Here is a 22,846-nt window from a genome sequence, read left to right as displayed (position 1 = left end):
ATCTACATTGAGAACATGAATGGAAATAAGAAGACAGCTAATAAGTACGACGTTTCAGATAGAAATGCTTTATATATATATATATAATGTGCATTAACAGTAGGCCGAATTTGTGGAGTACGCTTCTAGAAGACATGTATGGACAGTTGGGTTTTTCGACGTTTAGCACGCGTGGAAGATCTCTTCTCGAGCTTCTCTTCAGTATGTTAATATATTTGTATCAGCTGTCTATTATTTTAAGCCTTCCTCCTGTAAACATTAGACAGGATCCAGATGTGAGCCCCGAAATAATCATACACCAACGAAATGGCGCAGAACGTTCATGAAGTTCGCAAAAAGTTTCGTATCAAATCTTTAGTAATAGCAGCGTTCGACGCGCAGTAAGTTTGAAACAAGTTTAGAAAGCGCGTACGCTTGCGTCATTATACAGGAGCGTAACTTGACCGCGTATGCTTTATCACTTGGTAGTCTCACGATGAAATAATGGTTCCGCGTCTCCGGATGCTCAAATACAACACCTGGAATAAATTTCGTTGAAGACAGGCAATGCATGAGGCGGCGGTGCGCGATGCGCGACTCAGTAACAGCAGCCGTCGTCGCCGCCGCCAGTCGAATCTGAAAATGACTTTGGGGGATGTCAGTGGCTCCGTCAGAAACAGAAGCCACTGATCGAGTACCGACTGAATCTGACGAGTCATTCCATTCATACAATTATTTTTTGATGACAGCGCCTCGATCTGAAGAAAGAGGTTGGGCTCCGGATGAATATCTGAATGAACGTAGATATGTGACCGTCTGCTCGTGTCACACGAAGAAGACATCTATGTACATAACTATACATACGCTAATGATATAATTACGTATGATATGCTGTGTTGTGATACACCGTTAAGAAGGGAAATATTTTTTCTTGTTTCAACTCCAAAAAATTACAATTACGGCTTTTTGTTGATATTTTCAGTGTTATTCTTATATCAGTATGAAGTTCGTAACAAACTCCTAGATTACCGAATCTGTTTAAATAAGGCAGGTATCTAAGCTGCTGGTTCGCGGCATGTCTGCCGGCGAATTGGCAGGCTAAACCATAATAACATTGTATTAAATCATTCGAAAGTGAGATGAAGCGTCGGTGATTATCGGTTTTTACGGCGATACAATGCGCTAACGTATATACAGAAAGCAGAGCCTCGAAGAACCCCTTGAACAGGAATCATTCGAAGAACAGCAATATTTTAAACCAAAAAAGTATCTAAGCAAAAAATAAATTTTCTGGCTTTTTTTTGTTTTAGTTTTTAAAAGAAATGAAAGGAGATAAAAGCGTGTTTGTTAAAGGTGTAAGGATTTATTGACCAAGCTAAATAGCAGTGGTCTTAGACTGGTGTAGTCTATGTCGCCTATGCGATCTGGGACGTGCCGAATGCGTGTTTGTATGAGAAAGAAATCAGACAAAGCGCGGCTGGACCTTTTGTTTTTTTATGTTGTTCATGTAATAAGTTAGCCTCGTTGACCCTGTCATAATAATGTGACACCAGTTCTTGTCCTTGAATTCAGAGAGTTTGCGGTCGGTCGTATCCGATCCCCAGCTGCACCCGCTAGTTGCAAAGTACTATCGGAACTATAGACAAGCATCAGTATACTCGAAAAGCACCATATATGCAGCTGAAACTATGCACATATTTTCGGGTGGACAGGCAAACGATGTCTGTGTGCTTGGCATACGTTTGAGTCGTGATACAATCCTGCCACTCATTTTTAGTAATGGCCACAGAAACAGCTAATGCCGGCGATCTATGAGACTGCTATGGCCATATCCGAGCATACGGTCTGTACAGACGGGAACACTCCTGTCTGAAGTCTAGAAAGCTGTCTTCGTCGCAGTAGGAGCGGTAGTACTGATTTAGCGACGCCTGGTGTTTGCTACTGCACGTATATCGAACGAACGCCAGCCGTTCCAATGACAACGGAAACAACTCAGTCCTTGATGTTCCCGGTCTTGTTTGCTGATACGTCTGTTGTATCAGCTGCTGGCGCCAACGGCGGCATTTTGCACGGGCCATAACGAAAAAGACTATTCCTAGTCAGCACCGATCTTATGTCATTGTTCGAGCGAGGATCGAAGAAGAGGGAAGCTTAAAGCAGCAAGTCCGTCTGAACCACTGGTCGAACAACTGATCTGACTTGATTGTTGTCGTCGTCGTACCTGTCGTCTTTCGCAAGTTACTTTTTTTCTTCGTCCCGTAAGATGAAGGAAGAACAGATCTCCCGGCCGCGCGTCTGCGCGAATCTACCGCTAATTTACAGATTCACGGTTGATGCCACAACTGCCACTGCGGCCCTTGGGGCCGCCGTCAGCATTGCTGACGGTGCTGTCCAATTCGGTTGTGCCGGCACCAAATTTGGAGTGCATCGCGTCCCACTATACAGACGACAGAGCGGAGGCGGGAGGGGACGGACTAGACAGCGCTTCAACGGCGGCGGCTGCATGGCCTCCCTGCCGGCTTGCGCTTCGACGGCAATCCCACCAGCAGCTGAGATGGCAAAATGGTAAACGCAATGGTAAAGTCAGAAGAAGCGGCAGCGGCGGCAAAACCGCCAACTATCATTGCCACAAAACCACTAGTACCGACAGTCGACTGTAAGCGGCATAGGTAAATGTTACACCACGTATCGACTTGTGGTGCGTTGAGCACTGCTTTGCATGTTTTGGGCATGTGCCCCAATGGCTCCTTCTGCTGCTGCTGTTACACTAGCAGAAGCGTAACCAGCAGCACGGTACCACTGCACGGGTCCGATACCGGCACATGCCGACGCTGGTCACTGTTGCTGACGGCTGGTGGATGTCGGAGCATAGCCCTTACTCCGATCGTGCCGGACCCTCTCTCAACGCCAACGTCGCTTTTACCAAACTGATTCAGGCGCGCGCATCTAGTGCGCTGATACAACGAGCGCCGCTTGTACATACAACTCATTGGACGGGACCGGTAGCCTGTCCCCCGTCCCCGTTCAGTGTATTTTTGTCGCCTCTCGAACAATTATGTTAATGCTGTCACTACTTCACCACGCATGATCAGTTTTTTGTTATTTGTTATGTGCGGGACAGTCTTCGCGGTAACGAATTTAGCGACGGCAAGAAGTGCACCAGTCAAAGGAGCGAAAAACAACAGGATAAGGTTGATCGCGAACAGTGATCTAAGTGCACTGCTGCCGGAAACGGAACTATAAGTCGGAGAGATCCGTCATTTCTTCGGTTCGTCCCTTAACGCATAGCAGCGATAGTGGTCAGACTGCAACAGTAAGACAAAATAACGGATAAGAAGTGTGTGTCGCCAGTGTAAGGCAGAATTTTTGGATACTTCGTTTACCACATACGCTCGAACATACCTGTGGGGGGGGGGGTAACTCTGCATTGAAGCTGAATCTTTCACGCACTCTACTGTTCGAAGTGTGTGTGGGTGTGCACCCTAAAAGCAAACCAGGCGGAACTCAAGTGGCACTGGTAGAAGTACCCAAAGGTGGACTGCAATGTACTCCTTCGTGAAGGGAGGCTCTCGCCTCTACGTCAAAGGCCGTCGCGAAGGCGATGACGAAGAGGAGGAACGGCCTTCGTCGTCGAACTTGCGTCAGCTCGTTGTCCGCGACGAGCCGCGCCAGCAGATGGCCTCCGCTTCGCAGGAGTCTCGTGAGACATTTCGTACTCAGCAAATGCGCTCGGGTATCAAAACAGTTCACACGTCGCGGGTTGTCCGTAAAACAACGACCGTAACCGCCGGTGAAGAGCAAACCACGGCTACTGCCGTTGCCGAGCATCGCTCCGAACTCCGCGCAATCCGCTCTTCGGATGCCGACCTCAAAAGGCAGAGGGTTAGTAAGAGGCTGATCTAGAGCGTTGTTAAATAGATAGCACCTATTATGATGTAACAGTAGTCAAAGCTTTCAGAATCCGAATAAAAAATCTCTAGCCATAATTTAAGATTTCGATTTTCGTAAATTATACGTATCGAGAAGAAAACTTGATTATAAGGTGGATAATAGATTTTTCCTACCTATCCTACAAGTTCTTACGCGTCCTCTACGCAAACTCATGCTGCACTTAACTAGATCTAGAATTAACCGCAAACCTCTAGAACCCAAAGTTAAGGCAAATACAGCTCTAGATCTGATAGGTAGAGTGAATGATGTTAGTGGCTCAGGGGCAACGTTAATCGCAGCATTCTGTTGCGTTACCGTACGATCTGGCTGGCTGTATATTGATATCGTGCGTTTATATTCTTCCTTGTCTCTAACGTGAGGTAAGTGATCAGCGCAACGAGCAGTTGATGCACCTGTTCGAAACATTCTCCTTTAATTTAGTGGACAAAAGCTTCGTAGTGCTATTCCATTGACGCGAAAGGCGCCGGACGTAATTATGAACGATACGGTGCCTCGATTTGTGAGCGGCGTCACTTTCTTCACCTTGGGAATATATGAGTGCAGCGACCTATTTTGACAGTAAGAACGGCCGCTGTTGCTGAGCAGAGAGAAGACGAGTTCACGAATAGCCATAATAGTTCTGCAAGCCACATGGTGGAAAAGCTAGTTACTCCGAAAGAGCAGCGGTAACATCAGGGGTTTACGCATTAAATCGATCCTCGCTTTAGGCTTCTTGCGACGGAACTCTGCGTACCTTGTTGCTATCTGTGTATTCTGTGTTATATGTATTTCGTGTATGACAGCGGTACGCAGATCAGAAACATATGCATACATACACTCATGTGTAAGGCACCAAAACTTCATGGACGCGGTTGGGGCGCGGAACGGCCGAGACGTTTAAGCAAGACAGGATCGAAAAGAAGAAAAAAATAGAGCCGTTAAAAAAAGAAGCCATAAAATATCAAACATTGAACAGCAGTCAGGCGTAGGCGAAGCCATTACAACCGCTAATACGATAATAGTTCGACCGTATAATAGAAGAGAAATTCTCAGAAAATACGTCGCGTACACATGACGACCAGAATCAGCCACTGTCGGGTGGCTAGGTTCGGCTGTTACTGAACTGTCATCACTGATGGTCATTTTACATAATAGCAATTATAATGATGACCTCGCAGAAATCAGTGCCGTTGTCTTGCCTGAAACGCGCACTAATTCAAAAAGCAAAGTTTTCGCCGAGGAAGCAACAATGACCAACTGATAAGGGCGGAACTCACCCTGCTCGTTGATTTTTCGCCAGTTGTTAGAAGCTTGTCGAATGAGAGCGCTGGTTACCTAGGTTGTTCTATCTTTGAGATCAGTGCAGTGTCGCTTAGCGTGACGAGATGACTAGTCGCCTGTTCTTATAAATGTTCAAATCTCATTATCGTAATTCTACCATCATTCTTTCAACGACGATGACAGAACCAGCAACTAAGAAAATGCTGGTAGTCTTTTTTTGGCGAGATTCGCTACTTTGTTCGACATATTTTTAGCCGTTGAATGCTTACGTCTCGAACCGGTTTCGCAGTTATCTCGCATCGCTCCACCTGCGTCCTTATAGCGGGACACCGTCATTCGGTCGGGTATCACTGGGGCAATCAGTTCATCGGTGCACCAACGGGAATCGACAGACTATGATGAGTAAATACTTCAGCACTGTAGTGCCAACGCCATGCATTTAAACATTTCCAAGCAGAAACAACAGCTGGAAAATTACGTATGTTTGTACAAGGTGAGGAAGAAAATACTCAAGCGTTCAGATAGATCGATATACAGATGGATATAGCCGTAAAAGCTCTGTGCGTGAACGAAGCTTTGTACGTAGGTGAGCTGAGTGGGTTCCTCGATGCGGCCTGCGCGGCGGTGGAGGCTGCGGTCGCGACGGTACTCATCTATCTTTTGGCTGGTTCAATCAATCCCACACGTACGTTCCCCGGGACAATAAACTGTAGAAAAATATGGCATGTAGTCAATGCTAAAGACATCTATGTATCTGGCCGCGTGGAGACCTGTTAATGAGTTACCATATCAGTACAGTTAATCGCATATGATATTGAATGGAGAAGTTCCCCTATTGTAGGAGCGGTAACAAAAACGATGCTATACGTAGCTGGGATTTGTTTGACGGTACATTGCTGGTAACGACAATGGAAATTGCCGATATAACCCAGAACACGATTCACGGGCGTAGACAGCTGCCGTATTTGAAGGCAATCATTAAATACATTTATTTTAAACCAATTGAAGTAACAGTTTCACTAGCTGAAACCATACTCAATTTAGGTTAGTGCCTTTTCCGACCTGTGACATTCTGCTGTATTCAGGCGTTTGAATGGTCTCTCTCAGTCACTAGCTTAAAATACAGGTGTTTCAAAATTGTCTACGGTTAGAGCGTTGAAGCTCTTTGGCCTGATTTAAACATTGGCTACAGGAAGGCTTTTCCACCAAGCACGTATTCATTTTTGGAGTAACTGATGGTTCTTGACGTATTATTATATGAAATGACCTATAAAACGGTGGCCTTAGCGAAACTCTATTTTACCTAGATCGAACTCCACTACGAGTAGTGTGGTTTACATGAAAATTATACAAAATTGTTTTTTTTTTTTTTATAACTTTCATGTATATAGTAGAAGACTTGTTCCGGATGCTTCAGGAAGGTCTCTATTGTAATCGAGCAAATCTTCTTCCGTGGAATCTTTTCTCTTAGTTAGCTCTGCTAGAACTTCAGGGTTACTTGACATGCGATGATGTTTATATCTAGCTCTCATTTGTTTAGACAGGAACTATTTAAACGCTGGCCTATATTTCTGTTGTTACATGTGAACATAAATATGCCAGCACAATTTCTTTGTCTGCTTATTAAACGCACAGCGTCTGCCTCAATGTTGGGTCGTCGCCTACTGTTTAGACAAAAGACTCATTGTTACTACTATTGTTAACCTCGTTGTGTTTATTGCCGCGGTCCCCGGGCCTGTCGATATAATCATGGCGACTTCTGCCATACATTTCCACCGGTGACTTGGTTATCGTTGTTTCGGCCTGTTGCATTCACATATCATTATACATATGAAGCCTCTGTCCATCATCAACGCGCATAGCACCTAATAGTCCCCAATAGGTCGCTCCCGCATTTCACCCAACCGTTCAGTTCCTACAAGTGACGCTACTGGCACGCATCGACGTGAACCGCGACAACAGCTGGCAGGGGGACGACGACTGCATCACGTAATGCTAGAGCACAATACGTAGGTAAACACGGATCGGCAGGCCACCGCTCACGTTATAGCCGTTGCCGCCCTTACCAGCACCATCTGATGTAGTAACGATCTTGCTGTCACAGTTTTGTAGGCCATTTAAACAATGATTTTTGACTGGCAGTCTGACTAAGCCGACCTTTGCAATCATGCCGATGATGTATAGTATTTTAAACCATGTCAGCTGTGTAGGCGTATCAGAATGAAGAAAGCCTTAAAGGTATGGCAGACTTTATGGGCTGCCATCGAGACCGTCGCATACAGACACTAGAAGCTAAGCTGTCATTACAGTGGGGCTACCTTAAATCAAACACCGATCCCTTATTCAAGCGGTGTTTTCCTATATGCAAGGTGGTGTCTGTACGGATGACAGCATGACGCTACCCTTAATACCTCCTATATAGAAGAAGAAACAGTATGCAATAGCGTAATTTACTGCTTTGCTACTACTAAAGCGTAATCCTTTTGTTGACGTCCATCCACTGCTATTACTGCTCCTGTTGTTGACGTTCAGATGTCATCAGAGGAAGACGATCTTATGGTAACCGGTAAAACGCAGGTCCACAATGAATTACACATCGCCGCCCGTTCGACGCATGGCCGCTACATGACGATTGAATAGAATTCCGAATCGATCCGTTGTTAGCCAGACCTAACCAGCCATAGAAAGACGTTCAAAGGAAAATGTTGAATGAATGACGAAGCGAGCGTCGATGGCAGCCCAGCTGTAAATGTAAATGGGTCGAGTGATGAGAAAGCCGTACCTATAAAATTTCGCCTAATATTTCTGTTATTACGGAATTATTAAGGTGACCAAATCGTCTGCTGGTTTCTTTCCGTTAAATATTATGATCTCTGCAGAAAAGGCTGTAGTGTCACTCGAAGGCACCTTGAGGCCTCGAACTCAAAGGCCACCGAACGAGAAATTTCTTTTGGCCACATTTGGGGTTTGTTTCGTATGTATTTTGATTTGTTAATAATAATAATTAAATTTGTCTGAACTAAACAACTGCCATGAAGGACGAAGCATGTGGCTATTGGCCGTCGGTTTGAGGCCATTCCTTATCGAGTATTATAGTCCGCTTGAACGTCACATTCGACATGTCCGCGCTGATGGGTCGGCAGTATAAGTCTGGTACGGACGCATAGACAAATATAGACGAGCTTTCCTTTTCCCCATTGTTTTTTGCCATATTTTGTCGGGCTGACGGAGAGCCGTAACGTGGCTTATAATCAACGTGTTGTATATTAGGTGACAATGTTTCTTTGGTTCTAACTGGGCGCTATTCGCTCGTTGTTGATGTTTCGATAGGGAACATGGCTTAAATTCACATACGGACGCATATGTTGATAATGGCTTCTCCAATGGCTCTTGGCTATTGGTTTTGCAATCGATTGAATTTACGAAATATGGGTTCGCTTATACCAGGCTACCAGATCTAAAAACTGTATCATGTCACGGATTTGAGTAGAATTAATTATAGGGGCTGCAACGTACTCGTCGAATAGATGTAACCAGAGTCTAGAAAAACGTGGCCAAATTTATTTTTGGCGATAGGTGGAGGAACGCCCACTTCGTCTCGCCGCAAGGCCAACTAAACGCATCGTTGTGTCTCTGTATGTGTACTATTCTGATGACGGCCAACGACGAACGGCACTTTAATAATAAAACAAACACTAGAATTTTCTGTTGTATGCAACGGTAGGACCATGTGATTCGTCCTCTTCTTCCTATTTTGTGGAAGAGGGGCTCGGTTATAGTAGTCAATTGCCATACTACCAATCCCACACGATGTGCTCTCTACACTGAACGTATAGGTATCTACAGATGAACAATGCTGTTAGCAGATCATACCTGAAGAATATTAGAGCTGAAAAGTTGCAGTTAACTCATAACAGATGGGCATATTTGAAAATCTCGATTATATTTGGTCGTATCGTTATCTAGATTCTAAGCAACGTACGCGTAGGTACGATTTATTCTAGCACTTTCAAAGCATCGCCATTGCCGTTGACTAATGGCAGCATCATGTGTGTAGGCTCACGTGCGCATGAAGGTGCGGAAGGAACTCTTTTTGGTGCCGAAACAGGTTCGGAGGCCACGAACGAAAGCTACAACTATTTGAGTGGCAAACAGACGATTTACATCAAGCGAAATTTTTAGTTACCGCTTTAAGCTTTTGTTGCAAACGATTGACACGCTTGATTGATCTATCAGTCAGGAAGTCACTATCTGGCAGAGCTTCGCTCATGTGGGCATAGAAAACGTACCTTTCCTATATTGTTCTGAAACGTTACAAAGGTTAACTAATTTTAATCCGAATCAGGAGAGCTCATCGTTAACGGTAGCAATCGGTAAATAAATGAATGAACACTGAGCCCGTAAGTGATGGGACACATAGTTAACCAAACTCAGTATATCCCAATAGGAACTTCCTATTGCCTATTTCCAGTTTGCTGTGGCAGACGAGCAGAACGGAACCACTGTAACTGGCCACGGGACCGAACACCAAATCGGGCCCCCCTTCCCTAACTACCGTATGCTTTATGAGCGTGCTAAATATCGGCGTGCAGCTATTCATCTTTTTTAGTCGCCTCTTGCTTTTATGGCAGCATTAGCCCGTCTAGTCCTTCTATTCGAGCCGTGAGCACGCATGTAGTCGAGACATTAGCTAGAGTCATTTCTAGACTTCGCATTGCAGTATAGTCGCTGGCAGCTCAGAATCACCTTTACCTCAATCCGCCAGCCAGCATTTTGATGGCCATTGACATATCCGTCCCGTTTACTATCTATAGACTCAATCTCGTCACAGTTCTAGTTGGGTTTGGTGCCTCTACTGTTTCTGTTGATGCTTGCTTCAGCCGTTTGATCGTTCTGCCTAGGGCTAAACCTGCATAAACCTGTCGGTGCTGATTTTACGGTACCAGATTATATTCTGGAGCTGTGTCAGTGGTCGATCTGCGCCGACACAGCTCAGCCGAGATCGCCCCGACGGAATCGGCTGATCAGGCGGTCCGGCCCACCTGCCAATTTAAACGTCCTTTTTATCGAGAGACACACCAGGACGATAGCAATTTGACTTTTAAGCTACTGGCGCACCCTTATCAGATAAATAGTACCTGATAAATAGTAAGAAGCTAGGTCGCAGATAGCTAGAGTCGGACAAAGCAAAGTTCGGAAGCTAAGCAAGAAAGGCAGAGTTCGGCATACGTCGATGAAATATTGAAAACCGACGCCACGTTCGATCCCCTTGCCAGCGTCTAGCAACGGGTTCCTACAAACGGTACAAACAGCCCAGTACGCGACCTAACTTGGCAGACAAAAGACTGTCATCTGAGTCAACAGCGACATAACCGAAACCGGAACTCAGCTACAAGATTCAGGAATATGCCAGTCAACGTTATTGTTGCTGATGCAAACGATAGGCACAGCCAGAAAGATGGCGGCTGATTGACTGACATGAGCTTACTTTTGACTGGAACGGATCGACCGTTCCCAAATACATCGGTTTGGGACCTTTGTTCAATGAGTGATGCGTCAGAGCTTTTGGAGTGATCTCAACAAATCGTCCCTGGTGTCATTGGATCAGTCGTTTCATTCGTTAACAGATAGCCCCCTAATGATAATCAGAGATCCTGGAAGTGGACCAATTTAAAAGGAGCTGTCAAAACACATCGCTAAAGAGCAAATAGGTTTACATGATATGAAGAGTTGTATATATATACGCATATTCTGACTCATGTCATTTCAATATCTCATTAATTATCATTAGGGTGCTGTGAGAATTTTTATGCGTGGCGATGTAGAAGTTATTTGCTATAGAGGAATTGGCATAACAGTATAGGGCCAGTTATTAATGTCCTTTACTGATATTTACTATATAAGCAAAAAGAAACGGACAACTTCATTTAAGTGGTGCTTTCATATTTTATGACTCTTTCATTGCTGGCCTGTAGAGCGAAAGCGGCCTTACTTACCTACGGCCTTGTGCTCTCACAGTCTCAAAGCATATATATATGTATAATACTTTGGCTAATAATGTGAGACTCATTTACGACAGCACCTAACCTACGATTTCCTGCAACCCAGTAGTTTAAAAGTTATACCTGGTGGGAACAAGTATGACGAACTTCCGTAGCATTACAGCTTTGTAACTCTGAAGGACTACGGCCAGTTCTAGTCGCATTTGTTTTACTTATATATCTACTATTTATAAGCAGATAGGTTGACAGGGTAGTTAATTTCATGCATGTGTCCTGTTGATGATACATGTATGTCTAGCAAATCATGTCGACTAACAAAAGTGCCATTCTGTATGAATTATGAGTACAAATGTAATCAACGCTCGGTGAAGTACTCGAGCAGATTAGAACCCTTTGATGTTTTTAATATATCCGTAGGTATTCATGAGCGTCTGTACAATATATCCATCTAACCGATAATATTCTGCATGTTTGTCTCGTCTGGTCTGGCATCGTTCACCATTGTAAAAGTAAGTTGGTATAATCAAGTAACGCGCTGCTGAACGACTGCTAAGTTGTATTTCTTTTCCCGCTTAGCTACTGTAGGCGACGTTATAGTTACACGATGGTCAGATAAACAGAAGCTGGACTCAAACGAACTCCATTGTGACAGCCGCTGGCCCTTCTACCATCCCTGACACTGGGCAGAAGGCACGCACAATGCCCTCATTGTTCGCAACCGAAATAGGGGCAAAAGCAACACAGGCGGCAGCAATGCACGTTGTCCAGACTATCTTTCATCGATCCGACTTCAATAGCCTGGATGAAACCAGAACTAACTAGCCATACATTTTCTAAAAATCAAGCATTTAATTTAGCTTGGTCAGAAAATGTAATCCTTACGAATGCAAGCTAGTGGTTGGTTCATTACTGCTTTGCAGTGGCGTCCGATCAGACAGTTTATTAAAAGGAAGATCGAAAACGGTAGAGGCGATGCCGACGAGATTTTGCTCACGTTGGTAATGGCAGATTATGACGCTTTCGAGGCCCGTTTATGGATGGTAGCGCGTCTTGCGGGGTGCTTGACACTTCTACTCAGGGACAGCGGGGAGACGCGAAGATATATTAGGATGATTAATTAGCGATATGGTTTGACTCATTCGCTATAGGCTTACAAAGGGAAAATACAGATGTCTAAGTACTCATTTTATACCGCTTCATTTCAATACTGAATTGATTCTGGACATCTTAAATTAGGATCATATAGAAGGCTCTCCGGGCGTATAAGTCAACGATGTAGTGTTAATTTTGGATAAGTCTCTGGTTACTGGCCTGAACAAGTTAGACACGCATATAGCCAGGCCAAAAACGAATCTTTGCATCGTTCGTTCTCTCTTGCAATTACATACATCGTGCGTTATCTGCAAAATAAATGGTACCCACTTTGCGCGTAATACCCGATGGCCTGCTTAGAACTATATCGTTGTTACTATCTAGCTACATATCACACATAATACGATACGGATGATGCTCGATATGATATTATCAGGCTAGTCAGCCAGGACATGGCAGAGGTAAAAACACGACGCTGCAGTAGTTACCGTGGAGCGACGAACAGGTAAGTAGGCAGGCAACACTTGCCATGTACGATAACAGACAGACTGATGAGTCCTTGCCTTTTGCTATTCCAAATATGGTTGTCCATCGGATTTGTTTGTTGCTGATCGATTTGTGCGAGTGTCGCTGGTGGTATGCGTCAGCAGCTTCTCTTTTCGAAACGTCGCTCCAAAGGAGACAGGAAGACAAGAGACGAACGATGCCAACGAACAAGGAGCTCCCTTGATGAGTTCGAAGACAAAGAATAAGCGGGAAATCTGTCCCATTACTTGAGCCCTATCAGACTTAATAGAGAAGGTAAAAAAGAAGAGAGCATTAGAAGAACATGCGTGTTTGTCAGCCCGTCGTTCGGCAAAAGCCATAACGAGTAACAAGTACTACCGTGTTCGTAACGATCAAGCCAACAACTGTGCCAATATGGTATGTAATAATTATATGATAATAATAACGATCACCCTTCGGGATGAATGTGCTTATATGCGTTCGCAATAGGATACGCGTTCTGTATGCAGCCTGTATGTCCATCTATTTGTGATTGTTCCGTCGTCCGCACAACGTTTACAGCAGGGGTAGTATTCTCATATCGCCTCAAACTTATCTTACCTATACCAGCAGTATGCGGTTGATGTGCGAGTCGCTCGGTCCGCGAGTGGATCATCATCAGCCGTTCGATTGTATTTGTTCGACTGTGTTCAATTGAAAGTTAGCCTTGCGCTGCACCTGTCTGCTAAAAGCGCGCTACAACGAACGCTCCGACGGACCGTCCGCGTGTGCCGCTCTTACCACGACCGTTCCCTGTCTAGGACACGTTTGTCTGTACGACTTCCAGTTTCGCTGAACTCTTCGTTTGGCTGTTTGAAAGGCAGCGTTCGTTCGGCGTCTATTCGTCGTCGACGACGACGTACAAACTGGTCGCCGCAGGATCATGCTGACGCGGTCGGTCGGTCAGTGTCAACGGCACCATCAATAGCATCAGCTGTTGCACAGGTTGAATGGCATTATTATAAAAGTAGGCCCGGTGCAACGACGGTTACGTGCTCAGCGTGCGTTGCTTAGGGACAACAACGTACATCTGCATCGCGCCAGAAGCGGCACATGTACAATAGACGGGCCCGTATAGAGCTCATCTGTTCAACCATTGCGTCGACCTATGTCGATAGTCCGTTTACAGGAGAAACTGACTTTTTATTTAGGCTTAGTTACGGTGGTGCACGCGACTGGGAAACGGTACGCTAGAGACACACGCTGGGCTGGCGCTGCTGTCCATGATGATCCTGATAACTATTGTGATGATCGCAGCTAATAGGCATCAGATCCGATCGCTTTTTGAACGGTCGGAAGTGACAATCGTTAAATAGACGAATAATAATACACTGTTGAACGCTGTCGATGACGAAGCTGATCTGCTTGAGCAGCCATTACCGGAGCGACAGATTTATACGTAGTCATTTCAACTTATTGGATATATTCTACCCTCGTTCAAATGGGACGGCAAACGATATGCAAAGCTAAACAATTCTGGTGAAGACAAAATATGTCGACATAGGAGACTAGTATTTCCCTGCGACTTTATATCGTTCTGAAGTATTATAAGGTACTATGAGATTTATAGGGTAGCGGAATAGAATGCCATCACCAAGGGTATTGTTGTGTCGTAGAATCAAATCGATGGTAACTCGGTTCAGCTCAATATGGTTGTACCAAAGTAATAAGCGACTTCAAGTGGTCAGACAGAAAATGACGAAAAGGGTTTTGATGTGTGACCGACGGAAAGGCTACAGTATAGCGGTATAATTTATGCCATATCCGTAGAGGAAGGTGGCCGTCGTGCCATTGTAGAAGCACATTGGACGGATCAGCGTTCTTAAGGGTTTAACTAATACCTTGCAGTGTGATCAAATTCTTGTTCAACACCCATAGCAGGTGATATTTGGAGGGACGACGAAAGGGCCCACGTAAGAGTCATTCAAGTAGCGGCTACCGCTGTACTCATTGGGTGGCTTTTTTCGCTAAGAATCTTCATTAGCCCCAGCATAGTTGTCTCATTTTCCCAGACAGTGTTTGGGTGTTTGGGGTGCCTTTTCTATGCACAGATATGTTTGCAAATTTTGCGCCTTGCTCCCTTTAGAGCCATATCGTGGACTGGACAGCTTGTGTTGGTCTCTCTACTTTCTGTCTGTCTGCCTGATAACCGGAACTGCTTTCGTAAATAATAATTGGTACCACTAGCCAATAGCACTATACTTATGCGCATTTGTCAATTTTTGTTGTCATTTTATGCTATATGTGTATTAATTTCATACACACTAAACAATAGGGTCACGTTTATGTTCGATTATATAGAACAGATTGATATTTATAGTACACTAATAGCAAATCAAGGGAATCGTTACACACGCTGATGCCACATCGAATTAGCAGTCGTAGCGTTAACTGGGTTCCCGTCATTGTTCACAGACCCCAACAAACGATATGCACACATACAGGTTTTATCGCCCGCACGGCCAGTCCTCAAGAATAACTGAACTAATCATTTAGAGGAAAAGCCCCTTTACGATAAATGTCTCTAGGGTAGGTGGTGCCTAACCGATGCCTTTACACCGCTATTACTGATGACGCTACCGTTGTTATTGTCAACGAGGGCCATCCTTCCGCTACTCAGCGTTACAGACGACCGGTCTCATCCTCTAAACGAACACGGGGTAGCGCCTTTTCACCTTAGCTCATTTATTACGCATATATATTCAATCAGAGACGAATAAATATCTAGTCGGTGCAGCGTCGTCTCCAACAGCGGCGGCGAAAACCGCTCTCAGTAGACAATGTGTGGTCCTACTTGGCACAGAGAGCCTTTTCGTAAAAGCCTAAGTGGAAATTTAGCCATTTCATTCTAGACATGACAATATAGACACTGCACCCACATTCATATTTGTCGTTTCTATCCAGTCAAGTGTTTGTGGTTTCGTTCAAAAGTGACTGGGCGCTGGTTTATGAAAGCGGTGGCACGTCACTGGCGGAAGGCGAGGCGTACGCAGTATGTAATAGATCCTCCCTTGGTTGTTATGATTCTTTTGATCCTGTCGTTACTGCAGTAATTGCTATTGACTAGAAGGTAACTGCTAACATTAACGAAATATTAATAATACTACTAGTTAAATAATTGCTCAGATGGAGAACTCCACTTAGAGAGGATGAATACAGGCGTTGCCTTAGTCCGCTTCCGCTGTTGAGAACTGCCACAAGTGTGGTGCCCATTATAATTAATCGTCGTCGTTGTTTCTAGATGAGACTCCCTTTTTCTATCGTGATGGCTATGGTTTAGCTTACAAAAGTAAAGGAACTTTGACAGGTGATATCATTTAAGCTCTATTGTGCCTAACCTTCGCTTTCAAATCTCAGTTGTTCAATGTTCCTCACCGATGAACTATCGGAAACGAATAGGCATATTGATACAAGTTTGCCTAATAACTATGTCCTGCTAAGCCTATCGGCTAAGAGGGCGCCACCAGACGGCCTTGAAGGTTGAGGTAAATGCATGCATTCTTTGTGTTATGTATTACGAATCGTTCGCAGAGATTCTTCACTAGCTTTAATCTTCACTGGATGCATTTAAAAGAGGCAAAGGAGGAAGGAAAAGATTTGACGACAACTGTGGATACCACAGCTAATGACATAATGTATGCATTGACTATAAAAGTAACGATTTCCTTTCCTAAATTCGTATGATGGGACCCCGAGCGAGAGCTTTTTTTTATTGTTTTCAGTGGATCATTGAAGCATATTTTAAGTGACTTCAATTTATAATATTGCTTGTGCATCGGTTGAGTAGCTAACCTTTATTAAATCTAAGTAATTCGGGTAATTACAGTTTTAAATAAACCTACGACCGATGACACTGGCGGGGTTATATTGATATCCTGTTATGAGTTAGATTCTATTTACCCATCTAGATACATGTTTATTTGTATCGCCGCTGACAGGTCTGAAAGTTCGTTACCAAAGGGAGTTTATTAATCTTTTTTCTGCCGTAATCGAAATTTGGTTTCCAAACGGAATATGCGCATTGAGTTACCTGACAAGCCGCTAGTAATTGAGTTGTTCGTAGGGCAGTTGAATACACGGAATTCGATGCTGCATAAATTTTATCTCTTACAACAGGATCATTTTAGGTTTTCTTTTTCTAACCGCAAAGCGTATCTTTTTCCCACTTTCAGATTTCAGATATCACCTTCAACCAGAATAACGAGGTGCTGACAAGTCGCGAAGCCCTTCTTCGATGGGCTCAGCGGACAACGCAAGGTTATCCGGGCGTTAAAGTTCGCGACTTCACGTCCTCCTGGAGGGACGGTCTCGCTTTCAACGCCATTATCCACCGTAACCGGTTAATATTGTTTGCTATTATCTAACTTAATGTTTCGGGAATTTATGTGCGTTCTTATCGCCATATTAAAATTGATTGTTCACTGTACTAATTAAAACTATTATTATTTCTGTGTTCAAATATAAGCTGACCCATCAACAGAATCTGTTACCGTATGATCTGTCCCCGTTCGGTTGCTTCCCCTCGCCAAACACGACATATCAACAATGAGTGAAATTACCAGCTATTACGGTTATGCCCTTGAATGGGTAGGATTTGTTTTGAATTTCCGTTGGGAGGCAGTGTTCAGAAGAAAAATTGAATTGATGGCGGCGCTCGTTAGTGCCAGTTCGTCGTAGAATCTACCACATTTGCTTTTCGAAGCTTTTGTCGAAGCCCGTACTGCATCGGACGAACGGCCCAGGTCACGAGCTGTAGTCGTCCTTGGTTTAGGCTCAAGTTAACGTTTCGTATTTGGTGTCATCGGGCACGTGATTCGAAGCACGATAAACGGCTACATGCGGGGATGCCGTAACAGAATCAGAATTCTTGCAGATAGCCACAGGCATGGCTGGTTCGCCTAAACAACATTTTACTGACTAGTGGTGTTTCGCTGAGATAGGACAAACATCCTATGAAACATCCTCAAACAATGATGATCCTATTAGTTTTTCTATATTACCCATTTGTATATCCTTATTTCTATTTATATTTGCACCGGATACCGAGCCGGTCGGTGGAAGAGAAACAAATTTAGGATTCAGCAGTTACTCAGAACCAATTTAGGTGAATATACCGAGGTAGCTGTGTTAGTTTTTTGTGTACCAGTTATTTTTCGTAAATTATTAAGAATGTCTCTTTTATTTATACAATTTTTACTACTAATGTAATACTAGTCCATGCACAAGACATGCTATCGTTCCCCATAGGCTAGACTGATTTCATCGAATCCAATTTAATGCACCGCGTAGAATCACCAGACGAAATAGGGCAACTACACACAGTATATTCTCAGTAGTAGTAGTAGTCACGTATATTCACGTGCAAGGCCACACAAATGGCTGTTCACGCAGCTGAGGTGACATGCAGCACCAAGTATATCTAATCTCGCGTCTCTACGACATTGTGCTGTTGTAGACCTGACCTCATCGACTGGCACTCTTTGTCCCGCCACACGGTTCGCGAAAACCTGGAGAACGTGTTCAATGTGGCTGAACGGGAGCTAGCTGTCACCCGCCTACTTGACCCCGAAGACGTGGATACTGCGCACCCCGATGAGAAATCAATCATCACTTACTTATCGTCCCTGTACAGCGTATTCCCCGAACCGGCTACACGTAATCCATTTGAGGATGAGAAGCAGCGAATTATTGACGAGTATCGTGATCTGTCCTCATCGTTGTTGCTATGGCTCAAACAAAACATCGCTCGCCTACAGTCGCGAAGCTTTCCCGATCGCGTCGAAGAAATCAAACAGCTGTATCAGGACAACGCGGCATTCCGTACGATCGAGATGCCACCCCGACTCAGCGAGAAACAGCGCCTGCAGTCCCTTTGGCGGGACATGCAGAAAATGATGCGTGAGAACCGAGTGCAGATGGATGATCAGTTGCGCTTCGACTTTCTTGACACGCAGTGGAAGAAAATGCTCCACGCACACGAGGACCGTGATCGTGCCTTGCAAGACGAAACCGCCAGGTACGTATTTTCAGTGACCACCTATAGAAACCTTCTTTCCAAGGGTCAATGAAAAGAAAATTGGAATCCCTGAATGTTCGACACGCATTTGATATTTTCGTGTCGCATTTGTTTGGAGTTTCAAATAAAAGATCGAGAACTCTTTTTTGTTACCTTGAGGTAAACTGTCTATAGTGTAAACAGTAAGTGTTAACTCAATATGAAATCATATTTATGTTGCCGGCAATCTATGTATCGCTTTTACAGGCTTGAAAAACTAGAGCGGCTCGCGGAGAAGGTCCAGCGAGAGGTTCACACGACCGACGGGAAGCTTGACGACATTGAGAACCGAATCCGGGAGGTCGAAAAGGACCTGTCCAGACTCAGACCCGAAGACGCCAAGCGCACCTGTGAAGTGTTCGAGCGGGATCTTCGTCGAATCGAAGAAACAATTCGAATGCTCTTTAAGGACGTGCAGGTCCTTATGGACGGCCGGTACTACCGCTCGAGAGAATTGCACAGGCTGTATGTATTATTTAACTAATTACTTTGACTTTTTAGGCGCATATATAAAAATTATTTTTTATTCCGATAGCTTGTAAGGCTGTCGTACTGGTGAGAACGTTTTATTTATTTTCGCAAATTTTAACGAACATGTAAAGCATACTATTCTGTGACTGTTTTTTGCAGTGTACAGAATCTGCAACAGAAGTGGGAGAGCGTACGAATCTTATACGAACGCCGACTCATTGACGCCCTCAACAATCGTCAGTACAAAGTTGAGGAAAAGAAAATTGTCAAGGAACGACAAATCTTCTCGGAGTCTCGTCTTCTGGAAACAAACGATGCCTTCAGATTCCTTCAGCAGTGTCTCGACTGGGTTAAGGAAAAGATGGTACGCACTAAGAGACGCGCTTGACAAATATCAGTGACACTATAGATTATTTTAACTTTAATAATTATTAGTACGTTTAACTGAGCCAAAACCCGTATATAGTAGTTCTGTCTGGCAGATTTCCCCAATATATTTTTGGCCCAAATCAAATTCTTATGCCAATTTCTATCTATTCTTGGGTATTGCAGAAGTACCTCGAAGAGGCTGACTACGGCAATGACTTGCCATCCGTTCAAGCACTTGCATCACAACATAAGACCGAGCAGAAGTTGATCGACCAATTTCAGAAGAACGTAGACACTTGCGTCTCGCGGAAGAAGCACTTCCAAGGACAAGAGCTTGACTTCTATGCCCGTTTATTAGCCCAACTTGAGCGGAGTTACTCGGACGTCGTAGTGCTGTCGAACAAGCGCATGTCTGACCTCGATACTCTGCTAGAGTTTGTCCGCCGCGCCCACGAGGAGATGACGTGGCTCAGCGAACGTGAGGATACCGAGATTAACCGAGACTGGGCGGCCGCTAACATAAATCTCGTCGAGCTAGAGGCTCATCAGAGCTCGCTTTGCCATCAGATGGAGGGTCGCGAATCGCAATTTAACTCGGTTCTCGAGCAGGGCAATAGCCTGATCCGCCAGCGGCATCCCGCTCACAAGACAATCGATTACACCCTTTCAGCGATGCATCTGAGTTGGAGCTGGATGGTCGACCTTATCCAAGCACTGCAAATACATCTTCGTCACTGCCAAGATTACCAGCAATTCTTCCGCGAAGCGAAGGAATGCGAACAGTGGCTGCAGACCATCGAGGAAAGGCTGAACACGACATTTTCACGAACCGTCTTCTCAATTGACGAGGGCGAACGGCTGCTCAAGCAAATGCAGGATATGCGCGAGGACATTTCGCGCTATTCGGCCATTGTCAATTCGCTCATCGACCGCTCGAAAGATACCCTGCCGCTCAAGCAGCGTCGCCAACCGCTGCCGCGCCCATTGCGGATGAATGCAGTATGCAATTATAGCCAGGGTAACATGCAGATCTACAAGAACGAACAATGCTGGCTGCACGATAATAGTCAACGTACTCGCTGGAAAATCATTAACCAGAAGGGCGCTGAGGGTATGGTGCCCGGCGTAGTGTTTTCTATTCCACCGCCCAATCCTGAGGCGATCGATCTTGCAGAGAGCCTCAAGAGGAAATACGAGTTGCTCATCAAGCTGTGGACTAAGAAGCAACACAAGTTGCGTCTCAACATGATTTTCGCAACTATTAACATTGTCAAGGGCTGGGATTTGAAAACGTTTAAGGCGATGGAGCCATCACAGAGGGAGAGCATCATTCGTGCGCTTAATGATGACGCAGACAAGCTGCTGACCGAAGGCGATAAGAACGATCCGGATATGAAGCGTCTGCGCGACGAGATCAAATACATCAGTAAGCTTTACCAGGACCTGTTACGTCAGCTCAGGGAGGAAGAAGCGGAGAATTCTCCCAACGCGCCGACGAGACGCTTCGCAGAAACCTCGACGAATCTCGATCAAATTTTGCGGGAGAAAGAGCGATTGCTCGTGCAGCACCTCAACGATCCAATTCCTCGTGACCTCGACGCCTTAGACGAACTTCATTCGCATCATAAAGACTTTGAAAGAGATCTTGGAAGCTATGAGGCTATGATAGCTGAAATGAAGGTGGCATTCAAGCAAATGACTAAGAGGACTCCCTCACAGCAAGATAAGCACGACAAAATTGTTGCTCTTTGGGACAAACTCTGGACCCTCTGCAGGATCTACGCCGAAAGGTATGTTTGTTCATTATTTTTATTCTAATTCCTAGTACACCTCAACAAACTCGAATGCACATAAGTGCAAAAAAGCGAAAGAGATCGAGCTGCTTTTTATTTTCGTACTAAATCGTTCTAAAAAAAAAAAAAATATATATATATATATATATTTTTTTTTTTTTTCAATGTATATATATGCACATTGCCAGGAAAGAGGACCTGAGTACGTACAACTCTGAATGACAGTTTGAAACGCTTCGTGCTCACAGGCATTGAAATCCTGGGTAGTTGTTGATTCGTTTTTGCAGGTCTTAGCCTTCACACAACGGCAAAGCAACAGATTGAGAAGTTAAGTTACTGGAACAACGTAGTAAAGAAAAGTCTCCGTTCTTAAAGTTCTTAGCAGACTGGCGCTGTGAATTTGAAGAGATCTTGTAGCCATTCGTGTGGCTCGGCATTCGATCCTGCTAAAGCCAAACAGCGTGACCCGTGTTCACGACGGCCAGCATGGACACACAAAGCAGCACATCTGGGTTATGGCAACGGCTAATGAGCACATTATCAGTTGTTGGGTAGAATAGTCCCACGAGTGCCGTTTGCTCTGTCATTGTAAACCTTTCCATTATGAAAACAAGTCAAAATTTTAAACGTTCGATTACCAGTTGGCTGCTCTGCTCCCCGACCATGGAAGGAATACGTTCAAAAAAATTCACTTTGGACATTGGAAGCGCGACGTTTATCTACGCGGTATAATTGCGTAATGTTAGTTAGTCTTTCATATGGTTCATGTTGTACTTTGTAACAAGAATTCTTTGTTATTTCAGGCTCAAGTCTGTAGAACTGGCGATCACTTCTTTGAAGGAATCGACCCAGGCAGTGTCCAATGTGGAAATCTCTCTGGCTTCTTATGAAAACCTCCCTCAGGATGAAGAAGCGCTCAGAAAGATCCACGAGGACCTGCTGGCCATCCAGCTGGAAATGCAGCAACAACAGCCACTTTTTGACCAGCTGGTGACGAATGTTACCGCAGCGAAGAAGGTGACAGAAAAGTCGCGACCTAACGTCTACACTCACCCCGATCTACGAAGATTTGATGAAGACACTAAGAAGGTGCTTAAACGCTGGAGTGACGCTCTGAATCAGATCGCTGAGAGGTAAGCGTTTCCTCTGCCCATCAATATACATCCCATGCACGTTCATCAAGTACGTTCGGGTGGGGTGGTAATACAAAGCGTATCTACTAGCACCAAATCGATCACGTACATTATAAATGCGTTTCAGAGAGATGCACTAGTAGCAACTACTCAGCTAGCTAGGAACGCGGTTGTGTATATATATATATATATATA

General features: G+C 44.6%; 1 protein-coding gene and 1 long non-coding RNA gene across 30 annotated transcripts in view; one reads left to right on the top strand and one right to left on the bottom strand.

Annotated features, from left to right (window-relative positions):
- shot (dystonin-like protein short stop) overlaps positions 1 to 22,846 on the top strand; it is a 240,444-nt gene that overhangs the window by 166,771 nt on the left and 50,827 nt on the right. For 28 of the 29 annotated variants that reach the window (XR_015327269.1, XM_086988303.1, XM_086988306.1 and 25 more), the window contains 6 exons: positions 17,003 to 17,169; positions 18,286 to 18,846; positions 19,093 to 19,350; positions 19,516 to 19,720; positions 19,909 to 21,515; positions 22,322 to 22,651. Coding sequence is in view for 28 of the 29 variants with exons in the window: in XM_086988303.1 (XP_086844429.1) it covers positions 17,003 to 17,169; positions 18,286 to 18,846; positions 19,093 to 19,350; positions 19,516 to 19,720; positions 19,909 to 21,515; positions 22,322 to 22,651 (3,128 nt within the window). In the remaining variant the exon portion in view is untranslated. Of the gene's footprint in view, positions 1 to 2,928; positions 3,862 to 17,002; positions 17,170 to 18,285; positions 18,847 to 19,092; positions 19,351 to 19,515; positions 19,721 to 19,908; positions 21,516 to 22,321; positions 22,652 to 22,846 lie in introns of those variants that run through there. The other variant, XM_086988314.1, reaches the window with a different exon arrangement.
- Positions 12,084 to 22,846, bottom strand: part of LOC111250448 (uncharacterized) — a 34,824-nt gene continuing 24,061 nt past the window's right edge. The window contains exon 3 of the long non-coding RNA XR_015327284.1: positions 12,084 to 13,072. This is a non-coding gene — a long non-coding RNA (uncharacterized LOC111250448). The remainder of the gene's footprint in view (positions 13,073 to 22,846) is intronic.

Source organism: Varroa destructor, unplaced genomic scaffold (genome assembly GCF_002443255.2).
Source record: "Varroa destructor unplaced genomic scaffold, Vdes_3.0 BEIS01000004.1, whole genome shotgun sequence".
NCBI classification, from domain to species: Eukaryota; Metazoa; Arthropoda; class Arachnida; order Mesostigmata; family Varroidae; genus Varroa; species Varroa destructor.
This window is presented reverse-complemented; position numbering and strand designations above follow the sequence as displayed.